Here is a 19,820-nt window from a genome sequence, read left to right as displayed (position 1 = left end):
ACAAATGAGAGTTCCCCTTGTAGCTCAGTTGTTAATGAACCTGACTAGGAACCATGAGGTTGCAGGTTCGATCCCTGGCCTTGCTCAGTGGGTTAAGGATCCGGCGTTGCCATGAGCTGTGTTGTAGGTCGAAAATGCAGCTCGGATCCCGAGTTGCTGTGGCTGTGGTGTAGGCCGGCAGCTACAGCTCCGATTCAGCCCCTAGCCTGGGAACCTCCATATGCCGTGGGAGCGGCTCTAGAAAAGGCAAAAAGACAAAACAAAAAAAACAAATGTAGTTGAAGACTCTAGTACCTTCCTCTCAGTAATTGGTGGAACAAAGTAGTTAGAAAATTAGTAAAGATACAGGTTTAAACAGTATTTTCAACCAGCTTGACCTGATTGACATTTATAGAACACTCCATTCAACAACAGAATATGCGTTTTTCTCAAGTGCCTGCGGAATATTTACCAAGGAAGCTATTTTGGATCTAAAACTAGTCTCAGTAAATGGATTCAAGGCATACAAAATATGATCTCTGATCTCTGTTAGTCGGCTGGGGCTGCCGTAACAAAATACCACAGACTGTGTGGCTTAAACTATAGAAATCTGTTTTCTCACAGTCCTGGTGGCTGGAAATCCAAGGTCGGGGTGCCAGCATTGTCGGTTTCTGGTCAGCACCCTCTGCTTGGCTTACAGATGGCCATCTTCTTGCTGTGTGATCACATGGTCTTTCCTCAGTGTGTACAGTCCCAGGAGAGAGCAAGCAAACTCTCTGCTATCTCTTCTTAGAAGGGTACTAATCCCATATGAGGGCCTCACCCTCAGCAGAATTACCTACCAAAGGCCCCGTCTTCAAATACTGTCCATCACATTATGGGTTAGGGCTTCAACACATGAACTTTGTGGGGAACACAGACATTTAATTCCAAGCAAATCACAACTGAATTGAGCAGAAAGGTCTTGGAAAATCCCCAAATATTTGGAAATAAAAATAATACACTTCCATGGATCAAACAAGAAATTAAAGAGATAATTGGAAAGTATTTTGAATTAAAGAAAAGTGAAAACACATCAGATTTATGGACTGCTGCAAAAGCAGTACTTCGGGAATGGTAGCTCCAAATGCCTGGATTGGAATAGATGAGAAAGATCAATGATTTAAGCTGTTTGTTACCTTTCTTAATAAACTGGAAAAAAAGAGCAAACAAAAGGTAAAAAAGAGCACAAAATAAATCAATATTCTCTATTGTTGGAGAAAAATCAGTGAAACTAAAAGTTGATTATTATTTTAATTTTATTTAATTTTGCTTTTTAGGGCCACACCTGTGGCATATGGAAGTTCCCAGACTAGAGGTTGGATTGGAGCTACAGCTGCCGGCCCACATAGCAGCCACAGCAACACAGGATCTGCTCCTCATTTACAACCTACATCACAGCTCACAGCAACACCAGATCCTTAACCCACTGAGTGAGGCCAGGAATCGAATGCTTATCCTCATGGATACTAGTCTGGTTTGTAACCTGCTGAGCCACAACAGGAACTCCCTAAAAACTGATTTTTAAAAATGAGAGAGATGATATGACTAGAGCCTCCAGATATTAAAAGGATAATAAGGGACTGCTGTTAACAACTTTATGCCAATAAACTTAGAAATTTAGGAAAGAAAGCAGACAGGTTTTTTTGAAAGACAGTCTACAAAAGCTAACTCAAAAAGAAATAGATAACCTGAATAGCCCTGTATTTATTACAGAAATGGAAAATTGCTAGACTGTGTTTCAAAGTGACTATACCAGTTTACATTCCCACCAGCAAATTGCTAACATTTGGGGTTTGGTTTTGTTTTTTATGGCCACACCCAGGGCATATGGAATTTCCTGGGCCAGGGATTGAATCCAACATATGCTGCAGTTCCAGCAACACTGGATCCCATAACCCACTGTACCAGGCCAGGGATAGAACCAATGACCCAAGCCTCTGCAATTGGATTCTTTTTTTTTTTTTTTAATCTTTTCTAGAGCTGCACCCAAGGTATATGGAGGTTCCCAGGTTAGGGGTCTAATCAGAGCTGTAGCCGCCAGACCTACATCACAGCTCATGGCAACGCTGGATCCTTAACCCACTGAGCAAGGCCGGGGATTGAACCCTAAACCTCATGGTTCCTGGTCAGATTCATTAACCACTGAGCCATGACGGGAACTCCTACAGTTGGATTGTTAACCCACTGTGCCACAGTGAGAATTCTGCCGACATTTGGTTATTACCTGGCCTTTTGGTTACAGCCATCCTAGTAGGTATGAAATGGTACTTCATTGTGGTTTTGATTTGTATTTTCCTGATGACTAATGATGTTAAGAACTTTGCGTGTGCTCATTGGACATTTGCTTATCTTCGGAGAAATATTTATTCAGTGCCTTTGCCTATTTTTTAATTGGCTTGTGTTTATATTATTGAAGTGTAGGAGTTCTTCACCTATTCTAAACACAGGAGCCTTGGCAGATACATGATAGCATCTATTTTCTCCCATCCTGTGGGTTTGTCTTTTCACTTCTTTGAAAGTGTCCTTTGTAGCATCCAAGGTTTTAATTTTGATGAAGTCCAGTTTAGCAGTTTTTTGTTTGTGTTCACTGCTAAATCCAAGGTCATGAAGATTTACCCTATGTTTTTGCCTAAAGTTTTATAGTGTTAACTCGAGTTATTTAAATTTAAATTAATTAAAATTAAATGTAGAATTCAGTTCCTCAGTTCCTCTCATATTTCTTTTGCCCTGTGGAATTCCCAGACCAGGGATCAGATCCACACCAAAGTTGCAACCTACACCGCAGTTAGGGCAATACAGAATCCTCAGCCTGCTGTGTGGGGCCAAGGATCGAACCTGTGTCCTCGTGCTGCAGAGACACTACCAATCTGTTCTCACATTTCAAGTGCTCATGTGGCAGATGTCTATCAGATAGGTCACTGTAAATAAGACACCGTCACAGGAAGTTCTTTCGGACACAAAAACATTTAAAAAGAGGACAGTAGTTGAATATGAGGTAAGGATTTGAATAGTTCACCAAAAAAAGAGAAAGATCATGTACGTAAAATTGATAAGTAGTTAAGGAATTCTCAATTAGAATAGAGATCTCAGCATTTTTAGTCCCCCAGATTGACAGTGCCTACTTTTTTCATGTCTTGACTCAGAAATCACACCAGTAAGGCCTTCCCTGCCCACCCTGTTTAAAATTTCAAACCTATCCTCTCCATATCCTGCCCTTTTTCCTTAGCCCTTACCATTGACATACCATATATATTTAACTTATTTTTCCTGTTTATTGTCAGTCACCTCCTTCTTTGAACATAAAATTCTTCATTGTCTCTCCAGTACCTAATCTCAGATAGAACAGAGACTCTCATGTTGAATGAAAGCTGGCAGGATGTAGAGAAACAAGTGCTCTCTGCTATCAGTAAATTGGTACTACCTTTTTGGAAGCAGTTGTGTGGTATGTAAAAGTCTCATAATTGTACTTGCCTTTTGACCCAGTATTTTTCTTCTAAGTATTTATCATAAGGAAGTAATTAAAGATGTGCACAGAGATAATGGCTGGAATATTCAGCCACAATGGAATGCTCTTATCTGTAGTCAGGAAAACTCTTAAACTGACATTGGAAGGAATGTAGCTTGTTTTTCTAGATGTGGCATCAAGAACGTTTCTGCAGAGCTGTTCAAAAGATATCCTCCTTTCTTTCCTAATGTTTTTCCATTTAAAAATATTTCTCATTACTTCTTCTCTGGTCTGCTGCTTTCATAAGCAAAACTAAGTCTTACCTGTACAATTTTTCCCACAGGTCCCTTAATATGGACTTTGAAAATCAAGATAAGGAGAAAGACAATAACAGTTCTTCTGGGTCTTTCAATGGCAACAGCACCAATAATAGTAAGGCATTTTATGACAGTTTACTTTCATACATGTGGTTGTCTTAATTTGATTCTTTATATAACCCCAATAATAGTAAGGCATTTTATGACAGTTTACTTTCATACATGTGGTTGTCTTAATTTGATTCTTTCTATAACCCCAATTGATAATTTATTGGGCTCAACAATTATGTTTGGTATACTGATAAAATCTAATCTGATGATATAATTTGTTGAAGTCTTATGTTTTGAATCTGAACTACTGATTTCTTGTGTACTGCTTTTAAGTCATCCTAAAAGCTTGCTGCCAAGATTCTTTATTTTCTTAAAGACAAGCAGGGTAGATGGGTATCTGCCAACCTATGGCTTCATTTAAATCCTTTGGTGATGGAGTTCCCGTCGTGGCTCGGTGGTTAATGAATCCAACTAGGAACCATGAGGTTGCGGGTTCGATCCCTGGCCTTGCTCAGTAGGTTAGGGATCCAGCGTTGCCATGAGCTGTGGTGTAGGTTACAGATGTGGCTTGGATCGCGCTTTGCTGTGGCTCTGGCATAGGCCAATGGTTACAGCTCTGATTCAACCCCTAGCCTGGAAACCTCCATAGGCCACAGGAGCAACCCAAGAAATGGCAAAAGGACAAAATAAATAAATAAATCCTTTAACGAGGTTGATAATTTTTTAGGTGTTGATTTTAAATTAATTTAGTGACTCTTAAAGATTTTAAGAGTCACTTTAAGTACTTGTAAAACTAAGTATTGTATCTCTTCTGATATTTAAGATTTTATAAGACTTTGCTTTTAAAGAAAAAAAGTGGAAGTATGCTGTATGGCAAGTGTTCAGCACATTTTTCATAATAGCCAAAAAGTAGAAGCAACTTATAGGTTGATAAACTAGTTAATAAATAAACAAAATATGGTATGTCCATACAGTGGAATACTATTCAGCATTAAAAGGAATGAATTACTGAAACATGCTACAACATGGATGAACCTCAAAACATATGTTAAGTAAAAAATGCCAGATAGGAAAACTACATTATTGTATGGGTCCATTTATATGGAATTTCCAAAAAGGCAAATATATAGAGACAGAAAATAAATTAGCGGTTGCCTGGGGCAAGGGAGGGGAAGGAGAATTAACAGTAAACTGGCATGAAGGATCTTAAGATGATGAAGATATCCTAAAACTAGATCATGGTGATGCTTTCACACTTGATAAATCCCCCCCCAAAAAAAAAATTGAATTACACACTCAAGATGGGTAAATTTTATGGTATGTAAATTATACCTTAATAGAATTAGAGGAAAAATTGGTGATGCTTGCTATAGAAAGAGAACTGAATTAGAAATGAGGAGACTTGATAATATTAAGAGATTGATATTAGGTTCCTGCCATACAGTTCTCATTTATTAGGTACTTTGAAAGATGCAGAACAGAAGAGCTGGTACCCAAGCTGTCACATAGGCAGTGTGGCCAAAATACTTTCTAGTGGAGTTTTTGTTGTGGCTTAGCAGGTTAAGAACCCGACACAGTGTCCATGAGGATGCAGGTTTGACCCCTGGCCTTGCTCATTGGGATCCAGTGTTGCAGCAAGCTGTGGCATAAGTAGCAGATGCAGCTCAGATCCCACATTGCTGTGGTGTAGGCCAGCAGCTGCAGTTCTGATTCAGTCCCCAGCGCTGGAACTTCAATATGCCGCAGGTGTGGCCTGTAAAAAGAAAAAAAGATTGCTCTCCAATATTTACATTTACCTGTCCCCAAGAAGGTTATTTAGGGATTTTGGTGAAATGAATATTAAATATTTCTACAAAACAAAAATGCTTCTTACTGGCTAGTTGAAGAGTTGAATAGTACACTTAGGAATAGAGCAATTCGATTTAAGAAGAGTAATTTATTTGTCAAGACAAACAGATGATCTGGAGAAGAGTCTGACATGAACTGCAGTCAAACCCATTCAGCTTGGCCCATGGATCATTTGGTGGGGGGGGCAGGGGGCAGAGGGGATATCCCAGTGTCTTATGGGGATTTATAAGGCAAAACTGTATGAAATCTCTAAATTTATCTTAGTTTTTGTTTTGTTTTGTTTTGTTTTTGAGTGCTCTACATTAGTTCAAAGAACCACTTAGGGAAACCAGATTTCTGGTGCCTTTGACAACAGAAAATAATGGTTTCGCAAATAATTATTAGTTATATGAGAAACAAATCTAAAAAAATCTAGAAATGTGGGAGTTCCGTTGTGGCTCAGCAGAAACAAATCTGATTAGCACCCATGAGGATGCAGGTTTGGTCCCTGGCCTCACTCAGTGGGTTAAGGATCCAGCATTGCTGTGAACTGTGGTGTAGGTCGCAAACATGGTTCGGATCCTGCGTTGCTGTGGCTGTGGTGTAGGCTGGCAGCTACAGCTCTGATTAGACCCCTAGCCTGGGCACCTCCATATGTGCCTCAGGTGCGGCCCTGAAAAGATTTTTTAAAAAAATCTATAAATCTTGAAATACATAACCACATCCTGCTCTGTTCTGTAAAACAAAGCATCATATAGTCTACAGATTAATTATACTAATTTAAAATATGAGCAGAGAAACCAAATGACTGGCTAGAACAAAGACTAAGTCGGGTATATGAGAAGTATTTGTTTGTAATAAATTTAAATTTTAGAAGTTCATTCTGCAATTAAAACACAACACTGAATACAAAGAACCTTTCTAGAATATTAAATAGAATGTGCAGATTTTTATTTTTTGAAATCATAGATTTTGAACCAGTAGGTATTTGACGCTATTTACACTAGCTTTATGGAAGGATGCCCAAGAGAGTTGATCAAAGAGCAGTGTCACAGGGCAGGTGAAGCTCCTTTCTTTAGTTGCTGACAGTATGCTAACAAAAATAATGTACACCATGTTAATACTGCAATTCTTAAAGTTCTGGAAATAATGGTCCAGACCTTTAGACATTTTAGCCAGACTCCAGTGACTTAAAACAAAGCAAAGCAAAACAGAACAATCACAACTGGGAGGACTTACTCAAATGCATTTACATGATCTTTTTTTTTTTTTTTTTTTTTGCATGATCTTTAAAGGTAAAATTAGCATAAGAAATTGGCATGGTGAGGGAATTAAAAATTATGTAATGAGACATTATTTTTTGTATTCAGTAAACAAGACTGCAGACTAAATACATGTCTGGCCATGAAATAGATGTGGAGGAATACCCCTGTGTAGTATTGATTATCGTTATGAAAGTTACTGATTTTGCACCTCCATGGGCAAAGCATGCCTTGAACTAAATATTTACTGGACGCTTACACAGTAGGCAACATAAGGGACTTAAAAAAAAAAAAAAAAAAGAGTCATTTCCAGAACCTACGGAGTTTACAGTGTACATGAGGAGTTTAAGATGTATATCTCTGTTAGAGAAGAGAATTCCAATTGTGCATTTCTATCAGTCTTCATAGTTCATATAAATTATAGGGAAGCCTAGTAAAGGACTTTAAAATATCAGATAAGGGGTGGGGGTAATATTTTGTTGGTTTTTTTTTTTTTTTAACCTGCTTAATACTAATTAGGTGAGGGGCTGATGTGCCAGAGGGGAAAATCCTTATAAACAGGTTTCCTGGGGCAAATTTGGGGATAAGACAGGAATTAGAACAAAGTTAGGGAAAATCAGAGAGGACATAGAAGGAACTCCCACCTCTCCACTTTCTAACACTTTTTATTGTAAAACATAGCACACATATACAGAAAAGTACCAAAAAAAAAAAAAAAAAAAAAGTACAGTTCAGTGAATCATCCATCGCAGGGCTGATACCACCAGGTCAGGAAAAAAGAACCCTGCCACAGCCAGAAGTCTTTTTTGTGCACCCTCCCAGTCGCTGCTATTTGTCTTTCCCTCCAATGGAACTACTAACCTGGTTTTTATGATACTTTTTCTTTGCTTTACTTTATGGTTTCTACCCAAGCATGCATCCTAAAATGTTAATATTTGTTTTGCCTGTTTCTGAACTTTACAAACATTGAATTAGGTAGTATGTATTTTAATCTTATCTCTAAAGTCCTGTCTTCCTTTTCTTAGAACTCCCCCCACTTTTTCCACGTTGTTGATCATTCAGCATTTCAGCCTCAGCACCAGCACAATCTCTGTTCTCTGGCTATTGTTATTTTCTTTGATTTTTGATAAATGCAACCCATTTTCCATGGCACCTCTACAATCTGGAATGGTATCACGCTCCATAATCAAGTACTGGTCTTCTCTGTGATGGCCATTTCTCTCATTACATTTTTCCTGATTATGTGGAAATGGACTGCATTCTGTTCTGATCTGTGCAACGCCAGATTCTTAACCCAGTGAGCAAGACCAGGGATCAAATCCACATCCTCACAGAGACAGTGTCATGTCCTTAAACTGCTGAGCCACAACAGGAACTCCTGGAGAGCAGTTTTTAAATGTTGATTGATGGTTGCAACCCTTTGTGTCTAGCTTTGTTCATCCAGGTTGCATAGTATTTTAGTCATAGTCTTACCTTAATCAAGAGGCTTTTACTTCTAATAGTTCTTTGTAATAAGTTGTATGAAAATTTCTTCTTTGGTTCCTTTCATGAACTTTATATTTCAGCAGGATTAATTTGGAAGTAGGTAGCATATAATACAACATTGGTGATTTCTTTTCATGCAGGCGTTATATTTTGCCATGGATTCCTTCTATACCATATAAAAATCTAGTAATGTTTCTCAACCCTGAGTGCGAAATAAAATTTTATAGGGAGTTTTTACTGGGCCTGCTAGCCCCCAGAGATTTCCGTTTAGTTAATCTGGGGTTGAGCCTAGGCATTGTCATTTTAAAAAAAAAGTCTCCATGAGATTCTTAGTTTTGAAACCACTGTGCTAAATCCTGTTCTATTACAAGAGATTGTTTCCCCCATTTATTTATTTCTTTCTTTTTTTTTTTCTTTTTTTTTTTCTTTTTTCCATTTCTTGGGCCGCTCCCGTGGCATATGGAGGGAGGTTCCCAGGCTAGGGGTCAAATCAGAGCTGTAGCCGCTGGCCTACACCAGAGCCACAGCAACTCGGGATCCGAGCCGTGTCTGCAGCCTATACCACAGCTCACAGCAGCGCCGGATCCTTAACCTACTGAGCAAGGCCAGGGATCGAACCCGCAACCTCATGGTTCCTAGTCAGATTCGTTAACCACTGAGCCACGACGGGAACTCCCCTCTACTATTTATTTCTTAAAATAGTCCCACAAAATATTTTTATGATGTACTGTTTCTAGATATATCTTGTTCTCCACTGTCCCCCTTCCTCACAAAGTCAGTCCTCAGCTATTAGCAGCAATGGGGAAGAATGAGCGTGAATACATTAAATCCACACATGATGAGAAATTACTTTAGTCAGGGGGTTTAAACCACTTGTTTTACCAAACCTATGTACACAAGACCACAGATGTACTCAGATTGATTAATATGAACTACCTTATATTGTTCTTGTTTGTTTGTTTGTTTGTTTTGACACCATCATCCAGCTGGATAGCACCAGGAGGTGGTAATTCAATTCAACAAGTATTTCTTGAGCACCTACTATAATGAAGGCATTATGAGGACAGCAAGGAGCTCATAGTCTCTCTGGGAAGGAAAAAATCAGAGGGCCTAGATAATCTATTTTTTTTAATACTAATCCCTAGAACTGTCTGCATTTGAATGAGTTAATGTATCTAAAGTACATGGGCAATGGTCCCTGTTATGTAAGTCATTAATATGTCCCTTGTTCTCTTTCAGGTATCCAAACTATTGACTCTACCCAGGCCCTGTTCCTTCCAATTGGAGCATCTGTCTCTCTCCTAGTAATGTTCTTCTTCTTTGACTCAGTTCAAGTAGTTTTTACAATATGTACAGCAGGTAAATGAGTTCCTCTGTTTATTCTTAACATGAAGCTAAAAGGAAATTTTGTTAACCTTTTTTAAAATCATCATTCAGAAATTAAAATTTAGGAATTCCCTTTGTGACTCAGTGGGTTACAATCCTGACTAGTATCCAGGAGAATGTGGGTTCAATCCCTGGCCTCGCTCAGTGGGTTAAGGATTTGGCTTTGCTGTGGTCAGATCCTATAGCTTCAGCTGTGGTTGTAGGTCGACAGCTAAAGCTCCAATTCGACCCCTAGCCTTGGAATTTCCATATAGCAGGTACAGCCCTAAAAAGCAAAAAAAAATTGCAGATTTTCCTTCCTCAGTCTGGCTTTCTCTTCCTCGACCCTTCCTGAACTACTTTATACCTCTATCATCAGATCAGACCTGCCAACCTAATATGAATGAAAGGCCAGGGGTTGAAAACTCATGAGCTTTGCGACAGCAGAGCAAGATTGCTTTGGCTGTGGCTCCTTGTCTGGTAGATTACCAGAGGTCCAGTTTGGCAGAGTGGTCATTGGCAACCCATGTTTCTGCAGATAGAAACATTGATAGCTGATCAAAGTAATTCAGCTGTTAGCTATGTGATGAGTTTTCAAGCTGAGCCATGATGGACATGTATAAAACATCAAAATGCTACTTTATTTGTTAGGAGATCATACCTTGTCTGCTGTTTTTCTTTTCTTGTTGAGATAGAGGAGAATGAGAAAACCTACCAATACTATCTCTACCTCACATCTTTTTTTTTTTTTTTTTTTTTTTTTGTCTTTTGTCTTTTTTTGTTGTCGTTTTGTTGTTGTTGTTGTTGTTGCTATTTCTTGGGCCGCTCCCGTGGCATATGGAGGTTCCCAGGCTAGGGGTTGAATCGGAGCTGTAGCCACCAGCATACGCCAGAGCCACAGCAACGTGGGATCCGAGCCGCGTCTGCAACCTACACCACAGCTCACGGCAACGCTGGATCATTAACCCACTGAGCAAGGGCAGGGACCGAACCCGCAACCTCATGGTTCCTAGTCGGATTCGTTAACCACTGCGCCACGACGGGAACTCCTACCTCACATCTTTTTTATTTTTATTTTTTATTTATTTATTTTTTGTCTTTTTCTAGGGCTGCACCCACAGCATATGGAGGTTCCTGGGCTAGGGGTCTAATTGGAGCTGTAGCTGCCGGCCTATACCACAGCCACAGCAACGCAAGATCCAGGCCGCGTCTGCAAACCTACACCACAGCTCACGGCAACGCTGGATCCTTAACCCACTGAGCAAGGCCAGGGATCAAACCTGCAACCTCATTGTTCCTAGTTGGATTCGTTAACCACTGAGCCACGACGGGAACTCCCTCAAATCTTTTTTAAAGTGGCAGTCGGTGTGGTGCTAAAGGAAGATACTTTTCTTCTCTAATTAATATAATTTATGCATTTGTTGATAAAGTGTCTGGGCAATGATTATTTCCGTACGTCATCCCATTTTTCTTATGATTAAGTAAAATAATAAACAACAAAAAAATTTAACCATATGTTTTCTTCCTCCAGTTCTTGCAACAATAGCTTTTGCTTTTCTTCTTCTCCCGATGTGCCAGTATTTAACAAGACCCTGTTCACCTCAGAACAAGTAAGGACTTGGGATTTCCCTCTAAATTGTAAACTTATATGTCTCTCATGCTCAACAGCAATTGACTGAAGCACACAAAACACTGGAAAGTGAGATGTTTGGTCTTTAAAAACTGGAAGATAGTACTTTTTTTTTTGCACCTTTTTATTCCAGAGGAAATATAAACAAATCTTAGGAAATCTGAGTCATTGTAGTATGCTTCCTTGCTTAGATTATTGAAGAGTGAGCAGGATTTTTTTGAAGCATCATTTTCATTCCTTTACTAGTTAGTTAATGGAATATGAAAATAGTACTTGGAGTTCCCTTGTGGCATAGCGTGTTAAGGACCTGGCATTGTCACTGTTGTGGCTTGGGTTGCCACCATGGTGTGGGTTTGATCCCTGGCGCAGGAGTTTCCACATGCTGTGGGTGCAACCAAAAAAAATAAAATAAAATAGTGTTTGACTCAGATATTCTTTGGTTTTCATCTTGATTACATAGAGTATATACTGGCCACTTAAGTTTAATCTCATTGTTCATTCCTTATCTTAAAGCCATTGCTCCATGGAAACAAAATGCTATGCTGATGGAGATGCTGTATGCACTAAACAGTCGCTTGGGGTGGCTGATCTTCCCAGGAATTAGTAATAACCAAATAGATGTGCCATCTTAATTGTATAACTATTGACTTTCTTCATTTTGTTTTCCTCATAAAAATTAGAATTTCCCCTATATTTAGATTATCCAGAGATGGATATTATCACTTTAAATTTTCAATAGGATAAAAAGTACATTATCAAATGCATGCACAAGTATAATTCTTATGAACTTCCTGTGGTTTATTCCAAAGAGATTTGGGTATTTTGGATTTCTGGGTCTAGGTATTACTTACTGTTCTAATCTGGCCAATTGCAGATTCTGATCATAAAGGAGAGTTTGGTTATTGAATGTTATTGAATGTTAGAGTTTGGTTATTTGTTGTCCATTAGTCCAGTAAGTGTTGTGTGTTTTCCAGGATTTCCTTTGGTTGCTGTGGGCGTTTCACTGCTGCTGAGCTACTATCGTTCTCTTTGTCTGTCATGCTCGTCCTCATATGGGTTCTCACTGGCCATTGGCTTCTCATGGATGGTAAGTTAACTAGTATGAGGCAAGGTTAAATTTTAATACAATTTATAGTTAAATTGTCCTCTTTTTGTCTATCTTCTGTGTTTTAGTAATACTATCTCTGATTACCATGACTATTAGATGTCCAAAGCTGGTGTTGTGTATCGAGTTTATTATTTTTACCCACATTCTTAAGTTTTTATGGTTTTTTTTGTTTGTTTGTTTGTGTTTTAGGGCTGCACCTGCCGCATATGGAGGTTCCCAGGCTAGGGGTTGAATTGGAGCTTTAGCTGCTGGCCTATGCCACAGCCACAGCCACAGCCTTGCTAGATCTGAGTTGCATCTGCAGCCCATGTCTTCGTGGATACTAGTTGCTTCATTACTGCTGCAGGACGAGAACTGTAGTCTGATTCTTAACCCACTGCTCCACAGCTGGAACTCATTAAGATAATTTTTAATAACATCTTTTTGAGATGTAATTTACATATCATACGGTTTACCTATTTAAAGCATATAATTCAGTACTTTTTAGTGTATTCACAGAGTTGTGCAGCCATCACTACAGTCAATTTTAGAGCATTTTCATCACCCACTCTGCAAAACCCATTCCTTTTAGTCACTTCCCCACTCCTCACCTAGCCCTGGGCATCCACTAATCTACTTTCTGTGTCTGTGAATTTGCCTCTTATGGACATTACACATAAACAGAATCATACATGACCTTTTGTGTCTACCTTCTTTCACTTAGCATGATGTTTTCGATGTTTATCCATATTGTAACTTGTATCACTACTTCACTCCTTTTTATGCCCAAATACTATTTAATTGTGTAGATATATCAATTTTGTTTATCCCTTCATCAGTTGCTTCCAATTTTTTTGGCTATTAGGAATAACAGGGCTATGAAAACTGGAATACAGATTTTTGTGTAAACTATACTTTCTTAATGTAACTGGGATTTCACTATAATACATAAATATGTGGAATATATTATAATAATGTATGTCATATATAATGTGTTAGACTTCCTTTGTGTGATGATATAAATACATGTCTATATCATTATATAAAAGTATATCATAACCTTTTTAATAGTTTAAGAATATTATAAAAAATCCTGAATTTTTAATTCTTTTTTTGTTATCTTTTTGCCTTTTTTAGGGCCGCTTCCCACGGCACATGGAGGTTCCCAGGCTACAGGTCTAACCAGAGCTGTAGCCACCGGCTTACACCACAGCCACAGCAACGCCAGACCCGAGCCGAGTGCGAGCTACACCACAGCTCATGGCAACGCCAGATCCTTAACCCACTGAGCGAGGCCAGGAATGGAACCTGCAACCTCAATAATAGCTACATTTATTGAGTGCTTTTTATACGTTAGGCACTCTGCTGGGTGTATTATATGGATTTTCTCATTTAATCCTGAAAACAACTCTTTGAACTAGGTACTACTTTTAAAAATTTATTATTAAAGTATAGTTGATTTACAGTGTTGTGCCAGTTTCTGCTGTACAGCAGTGACCCAGTCATACATATATATACATTCTTTCTTTAGTGTAATTTTTCCATCATTGTCTGTCCTCAGAAGATTGGATGTAGTTCCCTCTGCTATAGAAGTAGGACCTCATTGCTTATCTATTCTAAATATAATAGTTTGCATCTACTAACCCCAAACTCCTAGTCCATCCCACTCCCTCTTCCCACCCCCTTGGCAACCACTGTGTGTGTGACTCTATTTCTGTATTGAAGGTAGGTTCATTTGTGCAGTATTTTAGATTCTTTACAGAAGAGGAAGCAGGTTCAGAGACATGACTTCCCAAAGTCACAGAACTCCTGTGTATATTTCATACTTACTATCAAAACATCATTTCCCAAAGTCTCCTTTTATTCTTCTATTCTCTCCCATAAGACATTTTTAGGCTTTTCTTTAAGACCCTGTAACCATCTCCACCTCCTTTCTCTCACATTCAGAGATTGTTTTCCTAATATCAAGAAGTTTTAACTGCTTTGCCCCACAGAGCCTGTTCACCTTTTCCTTTCTTCCAGTGTTTCAGAAGGGAAGGGTGTTAAAACACTGTAACACTATCTATAAAGATTTTTTTAAGGAAGGAATTTGAAAAGTGGAGATTATGGGTATGGATCACATTAATCCTATTCCCTGTTCCAAGCAGCCACAAGCTAATCAAGACCTTGGAATAGAGCTCTTTGGAAGCAGTGCCAGGTCCAGCTCTGAGGGGCTCCTCTTCTTTGCAGACACTGAGGACAGCTACAGTGTAACTGCCACTCAGTATCATCTCACTATAGAGCCACCCAGAATGATGCTTTTTGTCTGTGCCTCAAGTGCAAGAGGGGTTAAGTTATGCACCCAATTTTAAGTACTGTGACATTAGAATATATATACTCTCATTATAACTAAGTTATAGTATTTGATGCACAGTTTGGGTTTTTTTTTTTTTAGCAGTGTTTTTATATTTACAATTTAAAAAACACTTGTATTAAAAATGTGAATTAACTTAAAACCAAAGATGAGAATTCTGCTCATGGTCAAATTGGATAGAATTTGATGAAAAGGATTTTACACTGTATTTTTTTTCTGTGATCCAGAATGAGCAATATAGTCTTTAATAAGGAAGAAATTTCAAACCTCAAGGAAAACTAAAAACTTATCCTTATGTTCCAAGGTTTTGTTTTTTGTTTTTTTCTCATAAGTTATTTTGATCAGTACAAGGATGTGAAATTTATGTGTCAGGTTAATAAGTTGAAAGCTCTAAGAATTCCCGCTGTGGTGCAGTGGGTTAAGAACCTGACTGCAGCAGCTTGCATCACTTACGGAGGCATGGGTTTGATCGCCAGCACAGTGCAGCAGGTTAAAGGATCCAGCAAATGCGGCTCAGATTCAGTCCTGGACCAGGAACTTCCATATGCTGTAGATGGGTCCATAAAAATAAAAATTAGAAAAAAACATTTTTAAAAAAGCTCTAAGGTATTGAAACTATAGAGTGGATTGCAAGTCCTGTGAAATTACATTTTTTGCTTAAGAAGACAAAATTATAGTGATGGAATACAGAAAACTGGTTGCCAGTGGTTATGTGGGGAGCAGAGTGTGACTATAAAGAAATAGCACAGGAGTTTTGTTGAGGTGGAACACTGTTCAGCGCTAAGTGTGGTCGCTCTGCAAGTCCATGCACATGTTAAAATTCATAGAAAACCTGTTTTTACAGTTTGATATCTTTTTTAAATGTTAAACTTATATTTATAATTTATAAGTATATAATTTATGTATATTTGTTGTCCTAGTTCAGTGATTTTTTTTCTTTTTTTTCTTTCTTTTTTTTTTTTTTTTTTTTTTTGGAGTGCTTATTGTAAACCAAGTATTGAAACTCAGAAGTAGTTCCATGAGGTTGCAGATCAGTTACCCTTAAGACTTACATATTGGATCTTTAATGACTCAGAACAGGAAGGCAGAGTCAAAATCACTAGTGCCCAGCATATGGAAGTTCCCAGGCTAGGCATCAAGTCAGATCTGGAGCTGCCAGCCTATTGCCACAGCCACAGCAATGCAGGATCCGAGCCATGTCTGTGACCTACACCACAGCTCACAGCAATGCTGGATCCTTAATCCACTGAGCGAGGCCAGGGACCAAACCCATATCCTCATGGATACTAGTCGGTTTCTAGTAATGGGAACTTCACTGCTGGTTCTGAACAAAAACTGGAAATGCTGGTTAGTTGAATAAAATTTAAACTAGATTATTTCAGTCCATAAAAATTGACTCTTAAGAGATCCTGTTTTGTGATGATATCCTTGAATTTTAAAAGAGCTCACTCCCATAAATCTCCATAGATGGTATATGAAATGAGATGAGAAAGTTGTGGTTCTACTGTTTTAACAGAGGAATAGAAAAGTCATAATCACCTAACCAGGTGTGATTCGTCTTGATCCTGGCACCCAAAGTCCATCTGGTGACAGTGATGCTTAAACTAGCATCTAGCCCCCTGGGTGGTCTGAGGGTGGTCACTCGTAACTTGCGGTGGATCTACTTTCATGGAACTTTTACTCATGTGTCCCCAACACATATGACCCTATTTACTGTTCTGCTAAGGGTTTTAAGTTTACTAAGCTGCTGATCCAAGTTTTAAAAGATCATATACCTCTCAAAACAGTAAGCAGTATGATCTTTATATTCTCTCCCCTCCCCGAGCATTACATAGAACAGGAAAATACCAAAGTAGTGTGTTACTAAGAAAGAAAAAGTTGGCATGAGGCACAATGACATTCTTTTCAAGATAAACTGATTTACACAGCCATCTGAAACTCATATTTGAGAGCAAGTCAGCAAAATTTTCCTCACTGTACTGCTGCAGGCAGGGGTGGGGATGGGCTTATTAGACTCACTAAAGAAAGAGTGCGAGAAGCAGCTCTCTACAGCCGTGCGAAGGAGCCATCTCACTACAGGATTCTTTTCTTCTGGACTGTTAAAGAGTCAGTAAAAATTGGCCATCTAGAAAAACAAAAAAACAACCCCCCAGCCCCCACCTCACTATTTTCACAGTGACCAAGATCAGGAAGAGATTGCTATTATGGAATTTAAGTGTTCAGGGAGGTTCCCCAAAACCTTATTGGCCCTAACTTGTAAACTTTTATATTATTTTCTATCATGTTTGCTACTTGCCAGTACCTGCTTGTCCAAGGATCTCTTCTTTCTACCCATTTGTACTGGTTAAACTGCCTTTATGACTAAGTTTGGAGTTTTCCCTGGGAAAAAAAAAGTCTTTGTGCTTTTTAGTTTTTAGTTGTTTGTTCTCAAATAAGTGTTTTAGGTGTGTATTACTGGTTTTCTGCTATTACAGAAAAGATAGCTTTTTAGCCATGCACCTTTAACATTCTGAAATATATTCTTCTCTGAAGTGGAGATTGTCTTGACAGACTTCTCTGCAGAATCAAATCATTTTGTAGGTAGTGGTAACATGGTTGTAGAATTTTTTTAAGTGAGTATTTTTTTAATTGAACTCAGTTCTCTGAAGTTAGAGTGAAAACAATGATAAATGTGGTGGTTTTAGAGGGCAAGGCATGAAGAATATTTTCGGAGTTATACCAAGAAGCATTAATATTAAGAAGAGACTTTACAGCAGAAGTTGGCACAATACTGCAAATCAACTATACTTTAATAAAAAAAATCTTTTTTAATAAATAAATATAGTTGGGCCTTCCTGGAAATTAAGAACTCAAGGTGGTGAGAAAAGAGGACTTCAGAGTTTTCTTGAACTAAATCTATAGCTTTTTTTATCTACTCAGTTTCATCTGACAAACCTTTTACATTTAGGAAGACTTGAAAGAATAAGTGGTGTGGTATGTTTGCAAAGGCTGATGAATCTTGTATAACATATCTTATATTCAAGGATTGAACTGGACTCACAGTCTGCTTCACCTGAGCAGTTCAGGGCCTAGAAGATTCTTGAAAGATGGCTTGCTATATAGTACTTGCTAGTAGCCTATGATTAGAAAATGTTCAATCTGGAGTTCCCATTGTGGCTCAGTGGTTAACGAATCCGACTAGGAACCATGAGGTTGCGGGTTCGATCCCTGGCCTCGATCAGTGGGTTAAGGATCTGGCGTTGCCCCAAGCTGTGGTGTAGGTCGAAGACTTGGCTCAGATCCCATGTTGCTGTGGCTCTGGCTGGCGTAGGTCGGCGGCTATAGCTCTGATTAGAACCGTAGCCTGGGAACTTCCATATGCCACAGATGCAGCCATAGAAAAGACAAAAAGACCAAAAAAAAAAAGTTCAATTCCATAAATCTAATCATTGGCTTTTTTCTTGCTGTAAATGCTAGGCTCTGGCCTTTAGTCCTCCTCATGCTTAGCTACCCGGAGCTCCTGCATCTTGGAAGTGAGCACTGTTTCAGACCTTCCAGGTTACCTAGTCCTTTTAGAGAACATTTTTGCTTGGTTTGGTGTCACTGTCTTTGTCCGTGGCCCTACTGGTTGTGGAAGACAAGGTGATACAGAGATTATATCAGTAGTACACTGAAAATAATTAGAGTTAAGTGGCTGAGAGTAATAATTTATTTCTCTAACACTTTTGATTAATTTACATTTAACCAAAGTTTTATTTGCTAGTAAAGCTTATTAGGGGAACATCTTGGGACTTTCTCAAGCAACATGGAGTGAGGGAAAGTTATCACCTCTTCCTTTTGGCTTGGAACAGCCCAAAGGAGGAGGTAAGATTTTTAAGGATTATGTGAATGAAGAGAGTGAGGAAAAAGAGAAAGGCAAGCTGGATGAAGAGTTGAGAGTGTGTTTCGGGGCTGTAACGCAGCTAGTGGCGCTGTACCGTTTGGGCGGGAGTGGTTGTCATTCACCATGCTTGTATTAAGAACCTTTTCTGACATAGTCAGATGGGATGCCTGCTGCTTCTTCAGACAGGGAACTTGGAGTACCACGGGGAAACTTGAGCAGTAGCTCAGCTTAGAGAGAAGGAGTAGGAGCAAGGAGGAGGCTGTGAGGCCGAACCCACGTGGCACAGCGCCATTCAGTGAGTGATGCCCAGGCTATGTGACTTTACAGTCAGACTTGATCCATCACAGAGTAGAAAACCTAGTGACTTACTGCAAGGAATGATGTGGACTGACTTTTGACAAGGCAGTGAAGAGTAAGTGGAAAGGAGAGAAAGTGGGAAGTCTGGGGAACCATAACCAGGGTGTGCAGCGACAGTAAAGAGGAGCACCCCACAGTGGTTGTAGACTGGCTGTATGTGATAAAGGTTGTGAGAGGTTGAAAAGGAACTCAGGAGTTCTGTTGTGGTGCAGTGGGTTAAAAGTGTGATGCATCGGCTTCGGTCGCTACGGGGGCACAGGTTCAGTACACAGCCTGGCACAGTGGGTTAAAGGAGCCAGTGTTGCTGCATCTGTGACATAGCTTGCAGCTGTGGCTTGGATTCAACCCCTGGCCTAGGAATTTCCATATGCTGTGGGTGCAGCCATTTAAAGAAAAAAGAAAAGGAACTCAGAGTTTGTTTGGAAGATTAGGGATAGAATGACATTGTGCAGAGTCATGGAAAATCCTGTCACTTAGCAGTACTGTGACTGTGTTTAGTTTAGACCCAGGTGTGGTAGGATGAGCATAAAATGAGTAACTGGAACAGTGTCCTTAAGTAAATGAAAAGGTGTGATCTAGGGTGTGAGTTGGCTGTAAAGGAGCAAGGGTGATGCATCCGAAGTAAGGGGGAGTCAGGTAACAAGAGCTGGGAGGTCAGGAACTGGGCTTGGCTCACAGGTTTTTCATTCAGAATAGTCTCCTACTCATAGACGGTTGAGCAACAGCTATGTGTAGCGAGAAAAGGCATTTTCCCAAAT

The 19,820-nt window shown here is 39.2% G+C and overlaps 1 protein-coding gene and 1 long non-coding RNA gene across 4 annotated transcripts in view; one reads left to right on the top strand and one right to left on the bottom strand.

The window, feature by feature from the left end:
- SPPL3 (signal peptide peptidase like 3) overlaps positions 1-19,820 on the top strand; it is a 124,792-nt gene that overhangs the window by 98,250 nt on the left and 6,722 nt on the right. For 2 of the 3 annotated variants that reach the window (XM_084995597.1, XM_084995598.1), the window contains 4 exons: positions 3,810-3,898; positions 9,648-9,767; positions 11,305-11,383; positions 12,378-12,490. In XM_084995597.1, coding sequence (XP_084851723.1) covers positions 3,810-3,898; positions 9,648-9,767; positions 11,305-11,383; positions 12,378-12,490 — 401 coding nt within the window. Of the gene's footprint in view, positions 1-3,809; positions 3,899-9,647; positions 9,768-10,815; positions 11,040-11,304; positions 11,384-11,772; positions 12,491-19,820 lie in introns of those variants that run through there. The other variant, XM_084995599.1, reaches the window with a different exon arrangement.
- On the bottom strand, positions 459-7,223 carry LOC146396605 (uncharacterized). Its single transcript, XR_014826987.1, has 3 exons — positions 3,998-7,223; positions 2,105-3,921; positions 459-1,601 (listed from the first exon to the last, which is right to left on the bottom strand). It is a non-coding gene; the product is annotated as an uncharacterized LOC146396605 (long non-coding RNA).

Source organism: Sus scrofa, chromosome 14 (assembly GCF_054392235.1).
Source record: "Sus scrofa isolate SSC_HxYL_T2T_F1_AM1 chromosome 14, Sscrofa_HxYL_maternal_Yorkshire_Landrace_v2.0, whole genome shotgun sequence".
In the NCBI taxonomy this organism is placed as follows: domain Eukaryota; kingdom Metazoa; phylum Chordata; class Mammalia; order Artiodactyla; family Suidae; genus Sus; species Sus scrofa.
The sequence above is the reverse complement of the archived record's forward strand: the minus strand, read 5'-3'. Positions and strand labels throughout refer to the sequence as shown.